Here is a 12,567-nt window from a genome sequence, read left to right as displayed (position 1 = left end):
TCTACTAGAATGCAGATAAAGAATGAAGAGAGCCACATCCATGATTGTGGATTCTTAGACACTAGAAATAGTAAAGACTAATGCTATCTGAGAAGACAAAGCTTTAATAGTGCCTCAGTACTAGTATCTTTCTTTAATAGTTAGTTTGTTAAGAAATAAAACAGAACATTCATCAATATTTCATCTTAACAATCATGTTCTTGCTTTATCAAATGCTATTAAGACTGCCAATTAGACTGCGTGAATGGCAACTGAATATAAATCCAAGTTTGTATGATGGCATCTATGTTCAAAATGAGAGATAAAGGTTGCATATTATGGGAGTCCTGCTTCAGTAATTGTCATCTTGAAGACACTAGCAAGTTGGCACTTGTGACAGACATAACCTTGATTCTTTTGTTTTGCTTTGTATTTTAGCAGTAATTCAGATTGGGTCAATCCCTAAAAACTGGCAAAAAAAAATTGTTTTTGTGGGTGTAGCCACAAGATCGTTTGCATGAACACAAAAATTCAATAGATAAGTCCCTGAGATTGGAAAATAAAATGACAACTTTGATTCCACTTTGGCCCTTCATATATTCGACAATCTTACACATCTTGATCTTTTTAAGGAGGCAACTTTAATATCTACTGTAAATGACCTACCGCAATCTTTTAAAGAGGTAATTGAGATAAAAAAATATATATAAACAGAAATTTGCCTATAAATAGAGACATTGGAGATATTTCATTAAGCCCAATTTATAACAATTTAATACTAAAAGACTCAATTAATATTTGCACCCAGTCAAATTTAAGAGAAACTATTTGCATATATAAAGTATTGCTTGGCGAAACCTTCTTGCTCAATCTCTTTGGTAAATCCTTTTTTCATTGATCTCGGCTTCGTCTTTCATTCAGTTTCTATGCGCATCTTGTTGAGTAAAATCCAACAGGTTAGATTTTTGTTGTTTTTTCTTTTTTGTGTAGCACCGAGGACAACTCGGCGGAGGTCCTTGTCAAAATATTTGCTTGTTCTTAGTCTTCCTGTTTGACACTGACAAAATCCTTGTTTTCCCACCCATTTTTGATGTTATTTTTCTTTTATTATATCCTTTCCTCTCTTAGCTTCATATGTCATGTATAGCCAGTGTGGTCTTAGAATTTATTAATTTAAAAAAAAATTTCCACATAGTTTTCCAAAGAAAAGCAAAGAACTCCATTAAACAAAAAAATGAGCAAAAATAAAATCAAATAAACTACCAAGCGTGAAACTACCAAAAATCAGCATCAGCATTTCATTTATTCTTTAATAGTAATTTCTGGTCGTTTTGAGTTTGAATTTTAACAGGTATTTGTATCTCCTGAGCTTAAGCTTAACATGGCCTTTACTTTTCTTTTAAAAACTTATTTTTCGGAAAGTTTTTTTTTAATTAACCATCTAGAAAAGGTATGAAAATAAATTAAACAATACTATTTGTGTCCAGATTTTTAAAAGGGTTTATGTTGTTAAAAACAGCTGAAAATTTTTCTCCAGCATACAAATAGCAGGCCAAACTATAAAGTCTTAAAAAAATGAAAAGATTTAAAGTATTAATATTCTTTTTCTCTGAAAAGACTATGTCAATATAAAATGAACAGAAAATTATTAAAAAAAACTTTTTCATATATTTGATAAATAAATGAAACCCAAAACGAGCAGAAATTACAATAAATAACCAAGTCAAACTCAAAACGAGAAGAAATTAACATAAGTTGGGCTCAAAACCCCATTGCCTTCCCAAGGCCATAAAATAATTTGCAATTTACTGAAAAAAATACAAATGAATATGCGTTGTCAGTTTAACATACATATACTGATATTTAGTAATCAAAATGTTAATTTTATTTGATTTATTAAAGTTATAAAAGCAAAACAATTATACTTAATTCAGTAAATTACAAATTATGTTCTGGCCTTGGGAAGGCATTGGCGTTTTCAGCTCAACTTATGTTAATTTCTGCTCGTTTTGAGTTTTACTCGGTTATTTATTGTAATTTTTGTTCGTTTTGGGTTTCATTTATTTATCATATATATATGGAAAAGTTTTTTTTAATAATTTTCTGTTCATTTTATATTGACATAGTCTTTTCAGAGAAAAAGAATATTAATACTTTAAATCTTTTCGTTTTTTTACGACTTTATAGTTTGGCCTGCTATTTGTATGCTGGAGAAAAATTTTTAGCTATTTTTAACAACATAAACCCTTTTAAAAATCTGAACACAAATAGTATTGTTTAATTTAGTTTCATACCTTTTCTAGATGATTAATTAAAAAAAACTTTCCGAAACACAATTTTGTCAAAGAAAAGTAAAGGACATTTGACGCTTTAGCTCAGCAAATAAAAATACCTTTTAAAATTAAAACTCAAATTGACCAGAAATGACTATTAAAGAAACAATGAAACCCACAACGAACAGAAACTAGATACACAATCATAGCAAAAAACATACAACAAGTAATAATATAAATGAAATAGATCTTAAAGCGAGTAATGCTTAGATTGAATATGAAAATCAAGCTTAAAACGAAAACAAATGTTTTGCTATTAAAGTATAAATGAAACTTCAAACCAACAGAAATTAAATAAACAATCAATGCGAACAAACATTCAATATATATTAATTTAAATGAATAAATAAATCTTAAAATTAGTGAAACTTAAAAAGATTATGCAAATCCAGTTTGGATCGAATAAAAATAAATACAAACAAAAGTTCGTGTATCACCTCACTGTAGAAGCTTAAAACCTACTGCATCATTGGCGCTTTACTGAAAACGAATTATATTACAAATGTTTTATTTTGTGCTTAATATTGAAAATAAATATTAAAATTAAAGTAAAATTTTGAACTGATGAGCTTTTAGCAATTAATATCATTATGCATCAAGTTTCATTTACTGTAATTTTAATATTTATTTTCAATATTAAGTACAAAAGAAAACATTTGTAATATAATTCGTTTTCAGTAAAGCGCCAATGACACAGTAGGTTTTAGGCTTCTGCAGTGAGGCGATACCCAAACTAATGCCTATCTCAAAATTTTGATTGGATGTGTTGGGAGAAATGATGGGCGTGGGGGGGGGCTAGTTGCAGTCCAATCACTTTCGACTATTAAAAAGGGCACTAACCCTTTAATTTCCAATTGATTGAGCCTGTTTTGAAGTTTCAATGACAACGCCTTCTATAAGATCCTTATATGCCCCCAGGGCATAACTTAAAACCCTTGCCCTGAGGGTTGTGGGGGAGTATCCTCCTCAAAAATATATTTTCTATCTGAAAATCCAATACATTGAACAAAATGGCTATCTTGAAATTTTGATTGGGTGTGTTTGGGGGAATAATGGGCGTGCGGGGGGGGGGGGAGGAGCGGGGCTAGTTGCCCTCCAATCACTTTCGACTATTAAAAATGGCACTAACCCTTTAATTTCCAATTGATTGAGCCTGTTTTGAAGTTTCAACGACAACGCCTTCTACAATAACCTTATATGCCCCCAGGGCATAACTTAAAACCCTTGCCTTGAGGGTTGTGGGGGAGTGTCCTCCTCAATAATATATTTTCCATCTGGAAATCAACTACACTGAACAAAATGGCTATCTCGAAATTTTGATTGGGTGTGTATTGGAGAATAATGGGCGTGCGGGGGGGGGCTAGTTGCCCTCCAATCACTTTCGACTATTAAAAAGGGCACTAACCCTTTAATTTCCAATTGATTGAGCCTGTTTTGAAGTTTCAACGACAACGCCTTCTATAAGAACCTTATATGGCCCCAGGGCATAACTTAAAACCCTTGCCCTGAGGGTTGTGGGGGAGTGTCCTCCTAAAAAATATATTTTCTATCTGGAAATCAAATACACTGAACAAAATGGCTATCTCTAAATTTTGATTGGGTGTGTCTGGGGGAATAATGGGCGTGCGGGGGGGGCTAGTTGCCCTCCAATCACTTTCGACTAATAAAAAGGGCACTAGCTTATTGAATTTCCAATTGAATGAGCCTTTTTTGAAGTTTCTACAACAACGACTTTTATAACAACCTTATATGCCCCCAGGGCATAACTTAAAAACCGTGCCTTGAGGGTTCTGGGGTATTTTCCTCCTCAAAAACTTATTTCCTATTTGGAAATAAACCATGTTGAACAAAAAGGCAATCTCAACTTTTGGATTGGCTGTGTTTGGGGGAAGGATGGCCGTGGGGGGGGGCTAGTTACACTCCAATCACTTTCGATTATTAAAAAGGGAACTAGTCCTTTAATTTTCAATCGATTGAGCCCGTTTTGAAGTTTCTACGACAACGCCTTCTATAAAAACCTTATATGCCCCCAGGGCATAACTTAAATTCCTTGCCCTGAGGGTTGTGGGGGAGTGTCCTCCTCAAAAATATATTTTCTATCTGGAAATCAACTACGCTGAACAAAATGGCTATCTCAAAATTTTGATTGGATGTGTTTGGGGGAATGGTGGGCGTGGGGGGGGGGGGGCTAGTTGTCCTCCAATCATTTTCAACTATTAAAAAGGGCACTAGAACTCTCGATTTCCAATCGAATGAACCCTCTTTGAAGTTTCTACGACAACCCCTTCCGTATGAAGTGCCTCTGGGAAAAAAATAAATAAATAATAATAAATAATAAAACATTGGAGCTGTATGGCCTTTACTATAGGCAACACTACAGCGTTGCCTGTGATCTGATATGGAAAACTTGATACCATTTACAAAAAAAAATATGTTTACTTTCTTTGATAGCTTCGATACACTTACACTATTTTGATTTGGTTAAATTTTAAAAGCAGAAGTAGCCGCAGAAGTTTGAACATAATACCCTCAGTCGTTCTTGGGATACTGCTGAGATGCCTTATTGGGAATTAGCATTAACACAGCGCACTTTGATTTAATCTTAAGGCAACATTTAGTTTTTTAAACATAATGGTAAAATGGGAGGGTGGGCATAGGAGGGGGATTAGTAGCCCTCCAATCACTTTTGACTACTAAAAAGGGCATAAGCCCTTTCTATTTTCAATCGAATGAGCCCTTTTAGAAGTCCCTATGACATCTCCTTCAATACAAAGTGCCCTGGTCTAAACAGCAACAACAACAAAAAATAATACATAAATACCCACATAGATCTTTACTATAAAAATATCAAGTCTTCCTATCACTTTCAACTATTAAAAATGGCACTAGGCCTTTCGATTTCCAATCCAATGAGCCCTTTTTGAGTTTCTACAACAATGCTTTCTAAAAACACCTTATATGCCCCCAGGGCATAAATTACAACCCTTACCCTAGGGGCTGTTAGGGTGGTTGTCATCCTCTAAGACCTAATTTCCAGAACTTTCAACTATGTTAAACAAAATGGCTATCTCGAAATTTTGATTGGATGTGTTTGGGAAAATGGTGGGAATGAGAGGGAGGTTAGTCGCTCTCCAATAACTTACAATTATTAAAAAAGGCAACCCTTTCAATTTCCAATCAAATGAGCCCTTTTGCAGTTTCTATGACAATGCTTTCAATAAAAAGCTTATATGCCCCCGGGCATAATTACAACCCTTGCCCGGAGCACTGGGGGGGGGGGGTTGTCATCCAAAAAGACCTAATTTCTAGGACTTTCAACTACGTTTAACAAAATGGCTATCTGAAAATTTTGACTGGATGTGTTTGGAGAAATGGTGGGCATGAGACTGGTGTTAGTTACACTCCAATCACTTTCGATTATTAAAAAGGGCACTAGCCCTCTCAATTTCCAATTGAATGAACCCATATTGAAGTTTTTATGACAACTCTATCTGTAAAAACTTTATATGCCCCCAGGGCAAAACTTACTACCTTTGCCCTGGGAGCTCTGGGGGGTTTGTCATCCTTAAATACATAATTTCCAGAACTTTTAACTATGTTGAACAAAACGGCTATCTATAAACTTTGATTGAATGTTCTTGGGGAAGTGGTGGGCGTGAGAGCGGAGTTAATTACTCTCCACTCACTTTCGACTATTAAAAAGGACAATTTCAATTTCCAAGCAAACAAGCCCTTTTTGAAATTTCTACAACAACTTTCTATATAAACCTTATATGACCCCAGGGCATAACCTACAACCCTTGCACTGAGGGCTTTGACAAGGTTATCACCCTAAAAGACCTAATTTCCAGAACTTTCAACTATGTTGAACAAAATGGATATCTCAAATTTTTGATTGGATGTGTTTGGAAAAATTGTGGGCATGAGAGGGGGGTTAGTTGCCCTTCAATCACCTTCGACTATATAAAGGGCACTAGCCCTTTCAATTTCCAATTGAATAAGCCCTTTTTGAAGTTTCTACAATATTGCTTTATATAAAAACCTTATTTGCCACCAGGGCATAACTTACAACCCTTGCCCTGAGGGCTGAGGGGGTTTCATCCTTAAAGACCTAATTTCCAGAACTTTCAACTACGTTGAATAAAATTGCTATCTCAAAATTTTGATTGGATGTCTGGGGAGAAGGTGGGCGTGAGAGGGGGGTTAGGTGCCCTCCCATCACTTTTGACTATTAAAAAGGGCAATAGCCCTTTGAATTTCCAGTCGAATGAGCCCTTTTTCAAGTCTCTACAACACAGATTTTAAAAAAAACTTATATGCCCACAGGGCATAACTTATAACCCTTGCCCTGAAGACTATGGGGGGAGTGTCCTGCCCAAAGGTAAAATTTCCTGAATTTTAAACTGCGTGGAACAAAATGGCTATCTCAAAATTTTGATTGGATGTGTTTGGGGAAATGGTGGGCGTGGAAGGGGTGTTAGTTGCCTTCCAATCACTTTTGACTATTAAAAAGGGCACTAGCCATTTCAATTTCAAATCAAATGAGACCTTTTTGAAGTTTCTATGACAACGCTTTCTATAAGAACCTTATATGCCCCCAGGGGCATAACTTATAACCCTTTCCCTGAGGGCTGTGGGGGGGGGGGGGGGGGTCATCCTCAAAGACTTAATTTCCAGAACCTAAAACTATGTTGGACAAAATGGCTATCTCAAAATTTTGATTGGATGTGTTTGGGGAAAAAGTGGTTGTGAGAGGGGTGCTAGTTGCCCTCCAATCACTTTTGACTATTAAAAACGCCACTAGCCCTTTGAATTTCCAATAGAGTGAGCCTTTTTTGAAGTTTCTACAACAACGCTTTCTATAAAAACCTTATATGCCCCCAGGGCATAACTTACAACCCTTGCCCTGAGGGCTGTGGGGGAGTGTCCTTCTCAAAAACATAATATCTATCTTGAAATCAACTATGCTGATCAAAATGGCTATCTCAAAATTTTGATTGGGTGTGTTTTGGGAAATGGTGGGTGTGGAAGGGGTGTTAGTTGCCTTCCAATTACATTTGACTATTAAAAAGGGCACAAGCCACTTCAATATCCAACTGAATGAGCCCTTTTAGAAGTTTCTATGACAACTCGTTTGATACAAAGTGCCCTGGTCTAAAGGAAAAAAATAATAAATAATACATTGTGCCAACATTGTCCTTATATGCCCCCAGGGCATAACTTAAAACCCTTGCCCTGAGGGTTGTGGGGGAGTGTCCTCCTCAAAAACATTATCTGGAAATCAACTATGCTGAACAAAATGACTATCTCAAACTTATGATTGGATGTGTTTAGGGAAATGCTGGGCGTGGAAGGGGTATTAGTTGCCTTCAAAACACTTTTGACTATTAAAAAGGGCACAAGTCACTCCAATTTTCTATCAAATGAGCCCTTTCTGAAGTTTCTATGACAATTCCTTCAATACAAAGTGCCCTGGTCTAAAACGAAGAAAAAAAAATAAATAAATAATACATTGTGCCAACATTGTTCTTTACTTAGGCAGCACTATTGCACTACCTATGATTTATGTCAAGCTTACAGGGACCATTGGACCAATATTGTTTTATATTTTTTAAATCGTGTTAAAAAACATGCAAATCTTATTTGTCATTTCAATTTTTTAGAAATTTACAAAAGACATCAAATTCTTCCACCTTCTTTATGTTTCAATCTACATTTAGGCACATAATCTGAAAGTCTGTTTATCCAAGGTTTCAAAACTTTAACACATATTTTAAAAGACCATAGATTCAAACAATACATCCTTAGTAATAAATATTTAATTTCAAATCTTTATTATATCAAACTTTATCTGTTCAGAATTTTCACCAAATTTTACATATGTAACAAAGGTCTTCCAACATGTTTTCCATTTTAGCAAAAACTTACTTATTGGAAAAATTCTCAAAACTGGAATTTCAACAGTTTCAACAAACACAGATTTTCCTTCCTAGATTTTGTCCTGGCCCTTCTTTGAAAAATCTATCCTCTAAGGATTTCACATCCAAGGAGCTAAGTATTCTTTCAAAAGGACCAAAATTTGCAATGGCTCAAACAACCATAAATACATCAGAAATATTACAGGCATGGAGTCTGCTATTCTTAACTCTCATGGAGAGGTTGAAAATCCAGACCTACTCAGATGTGAAATTGTAAAAGAGTATTCTTGATTATAGGCCATCTTTGTTGCTTTCAACTCAGTCAAAAGAAGAAATTAAAATTCTCCAAAATTAAAAAAAAGACAATAGCACAGTAATTACAAGAGCAGACAAAGGAAACACAGTAGTAATTATGAATTCTGCATATTATGAAATGAAAGCAAATACTCTTTTAATGGATAAAAATACTTACAAAGAAATAAAAAGTGATCCCACAGACAAATACACACAACAGTTGAGAAAATAAAAAGGAATTTTAAAAGACAGTAGACTAATTACCTCTCAAATGTACCAAAAATTCTACCTCAAAGGATCTTTGGCCCCAAAGTTTTATGGTCTGCCTAAAATCCATAAGAAAGATATTCCATTACATCCTATTATAGCATGTTATAGTTCTCCAGCTACAGGTGTGGGAAAGTTCTTGGCCACCAGTTTTAAGCCTCTTTTAAGCACACAGAAATCTTGCACACAAAATTCCATAGATCTTGTTGAGAAGTTAAAATTTCAAAGTACAACAGAAAAAACTATCTTATCTAGTTTTGATGCAGTTTCTATGTACACTTCATGCAATTTCCATAAATGTGAGCAGGCCTTACAAAGAAAATTAAAGGAAAATTCTGCTTGGTCAGATTACAAAACTTTGGAAATTGACACAATAATTACACTCATTTGTCTTTGTAACAAGTCATCTTTGTATTTTAAGTTCCAAGACAATTTTTCCTTCAAATCATGGGCGTATCCATGGGCACTGTCTTATCTCCTTATTTGGCAAATTTTTACATGGATTTCATATAACAATCTGCTTTGAATAGTTTCCAGGTAAAACCCTCTCTGGTTTCGTTTCATTGATGATATCCTTTCTGTTGGGGATCATGGACAGGACTCTCTTAGGGATATTTTGGCACATTTAAACTCTTTTGATTCGAATCTCCAGTTAACAATGGAACTAGAAGCTTCAGGAAAGCTGCCTTTTTTGGATGTTTTGATCATAAAAAATACTCCCAGCCTTGAATTTTCTGTATACAGAAAGCCAACCCATAATAATTGATATCTACATTTCTTGTCAAGTCACCCTCCTTCTGTGAAAAGAGGGGTAATAATCTCTTTAGTTGACAGAGTTTTTAAACTCTGTTGACTTAATCATGTAAATTCTGAATTAAAATATATCAAAGATATCCTGTTGTGTAATGGCTACCCAATAAACCTTATTGAAAACATCATAGATAGATGATTAAAAAAGATAAAACAAGAAAATAGGGAACCTGAATCCCCCTTGATTCAGTTATTATGGCAACTGAGAAAAAAACTTTCACCACTTTACCATACATTTCAAAACTTACCAATAAACTTGGAAAAATTTTAAGTAAACACATTCTCTCTGTTTCTTTCAAAAATTGAACATTTTTTCAACTCAGGAAAAGATAAAACTGACCATGTACTGGGTAGTGGTGTCTACAGAGTTCCATGTTCAAGTGGGAAATCTTACATTGGTAGGACCCATTAACAACTTGGTGAATGTTTGCATGAACACAAAATTTCAATGGATAAGTACCTGAGATTGGAAAATAAAAATGACAACTTTGATTCCACTTTGGCCCTTCATATATTCAAAAATCATACACATCTTGTTCTTTTTGAGGAGGCAACTTTAATATCTACTATAAATGGCCTAGAGTAATGTTTTAAAGAGGTAGGTGAGATAAAAAAAAATATATAAACAGAAATTTGGCTATAAACAGAGACACCAGAGATATTTCATCAAGCCCAATATATAACAATTTAATGCTACAAAACTCAATTAATATTTGCACCCAGTCAAATTTAAGAAAAACTATTTGCATATCTAATGGAAACCAAAATTACAGACAAGCAAAGAGTATTGCTAGGTAAAACATTCTTGCTCAATCTCTTTGGTAAATCCTTTTTTCATTGATTTTGGTTAGGTCTTTCCTTCAGTCTCTATTTGCATCTTGTTGAGTAAACTTTAAAAGGTTAGATTTTTGTTGTTTTTCTTTTTGTCTAGCACTGAGGACAGCTTGGCAGAGATCCTTGTCAAAATATTTGCTTGCTCTTTGTCTTCATGTTTTGCCACTGGCTGAAAAAATCCTCGTTTTCTTTCCCTTTTTTTATTTTATTTTTCTTTTATTATTTCCTTTCCTCTCTTAGCTTCATATGTTATAAAAGACATCAAATGATCTTCTCACATTCATCCTAGGTAAATTATAGGGCCACCTAGAAATTTAGCAAAATATGATTGAATAGCCTAACTGGAAAAACAAGGAAAGTGGTGAAAATAAAGGTGCTCCCTCAGGACAATATGTTAACTAGGCTAGGATGACTTTGCATATGATGAAGTAAGAATTGTCTTTTTAATAATACTTACTTAATAATGGGTACTGGTCCAAAATTTAAACCCAAAATATGGGAAGATTATTTAAAGAAATTTAGAAGTTCTTTTCTCTTTCTGATTGATCCCCTTAGGCCAAAATATAAATTTTAGGCTAGGCTTATCTAATTACCAGCGAAACAAATTACTCACCCATACATGGACAATACAAAACATATCCTGATGTATCAATATTGTAAATTTTGCTTGAGCTTGAAGTCTCAAGCGAGGATAATAAAGTAAAGCACCAAATTAGTTCCCAAATCATTTTTTCAACGTTTTCTTTTTTTAAATATATTTAATTTAGCTACTCCCATCTATAATATTTACTATGCATCATTTTAGAGACCGTTTTCAAAGCTGGGCCATTGAAATGTTTTTCATGCTATGTGGCCGTATTTATTCAAACCAGCATATTTAATCCAAAGGGACAGTGGCACAATTTCATGAAAATTCAAGGAGTGCAACAATTTTTCCTGATCAAAAAATAAAGGTAGAAATAAAAGGTTTGTTGAAATGTAGGGGGACATTAGACATCCAGAATGTCAAAATTTGCATTTATTACCGGAGTAGAGGGAAGTAAAATATACCCATAGAAGAACCCAATTGTCGCTGGTGCTCCAGCCAAATATTATTTCTGTATCCACCTCTGGACGGTGGCATTTTTTTTAATGATAAAACCAATAAAAAGTCTTTTAAAATAAAAAGGGAATTTATATCTACCAACAACTCCTCCCCATCCGTCAACTGCTAGGACATTATAGAGATAGACAAAATATGGAGGCAAGATTGTAACAATTTTGCTTTAGCCTTAAATCCAGAGTCACGCCAATTTTTGTGACGAAATTTTAGAATTACCGGAAAAAAAATAGCGAGAATCTTAACTTTCTGTCATTTATCTATTTCTGTAACTTCCAAGTAGGGAGTCCTTCTGAATGAAAATGTATTTTATGTGGTTGGTGGAAATACTCACTATAGAAGTTAAAGCTCATCCAATATTCCTCTATATGCTGCGTAATGGCTTGGCTAAGTCCATTTCTAATATGATTGTCTGTACTTTAAAATTTTAGAATATTTTCCTAGGAAAAAAAGTCGTTTTTGTGGATAAGATATGCAATGGTCTAAAGAGCGCTGAACGAAAGCACAACAATTTTTGTTTATTTTCTTAAGCTCTTTGTTTTCAAATCTAATAGATTAGGCAGTCATTCAGAATTCCATTCATTCTTTTTCCCTTAACTATTCTATTTTATCGTTTAAAGAGGGATTTAATCATTGCGTTTGATTTATTCCGTCATTGAACAACGACTCTTGGCGAATAGAACTTTTGGTGAAGATTTTACGTTACCTTAACTTAGCCTCAAAATATATTTCTAAAAAAAAAGTCTAAAAATCTTTAAAAAGGTTACAAAGCATGAAAATAAAAAAAAAACTTAATGAAAAGAAACTGATGGTATTTGATTGGACTAATAAATAAAATTATTTTGATGGCTTTTGTACTATAGAAGACAGCAAAGGCTATTGGAGAACATGAAATAAAACGAGAAGGCAAGACTATTGCAAGTTACGGTAATTGTTCAAGTTACCGTATTGTTCATACGGTAACAGTCATTGTTTCTGAAACCTGGGTGCTTTGAAAGGCTGAGAAAGATATGTTCATTTGTTTCCAGGAATT

The 12,567-nt window shown here is 34.2% G+C and overlaps 1 protein-coding gene across 1 annotated transcript in view; it reads right to left on the bottom strand.

The window, feature by feature from the left end:
• Window positions 1–11,179, bottom strand: part of O-fut1 (O-fucosyltransferase 1) — a 97,716-nt gene extending 86,537 nt beyond the window's left edge. Inside the window, exon 1 of the mRNA XM_089104613.1 lies at window positions 11,049–11,179. Within this exon, the coding sequence (XP_088960739.1) occupies window positions 11,049–11,163 (115 nt within the window). The 5' untranslated portion in view covers window positions 11,164–11,179. The remainder of the gene's footprint in view (window positions 1–11,048) is intronic.
• Window positions 11,180–12,567: the final 1,388 nt, after the last annotated feature.

The sequence above is a fragment of the Artemia sp. Qi Xiang Cuo genome, chromosome 18 (assembly GCF_049724085.1).
Source record: "Artemia sp. Qi Xiang Cuo chromosome 18, ASM4972408v1, whole genome shotgun sequence".
Taxonomy (NCBI): Eukaryota; Metazoa; Arthropoda; class Branchiopoda; order Anostraca; family Artemiidae; genus Artemia; species Artemia sp. Qi Xiang Cuo.
This window is presented reverse-complemented; position numbering and strand designations above follow the sequence as displayed.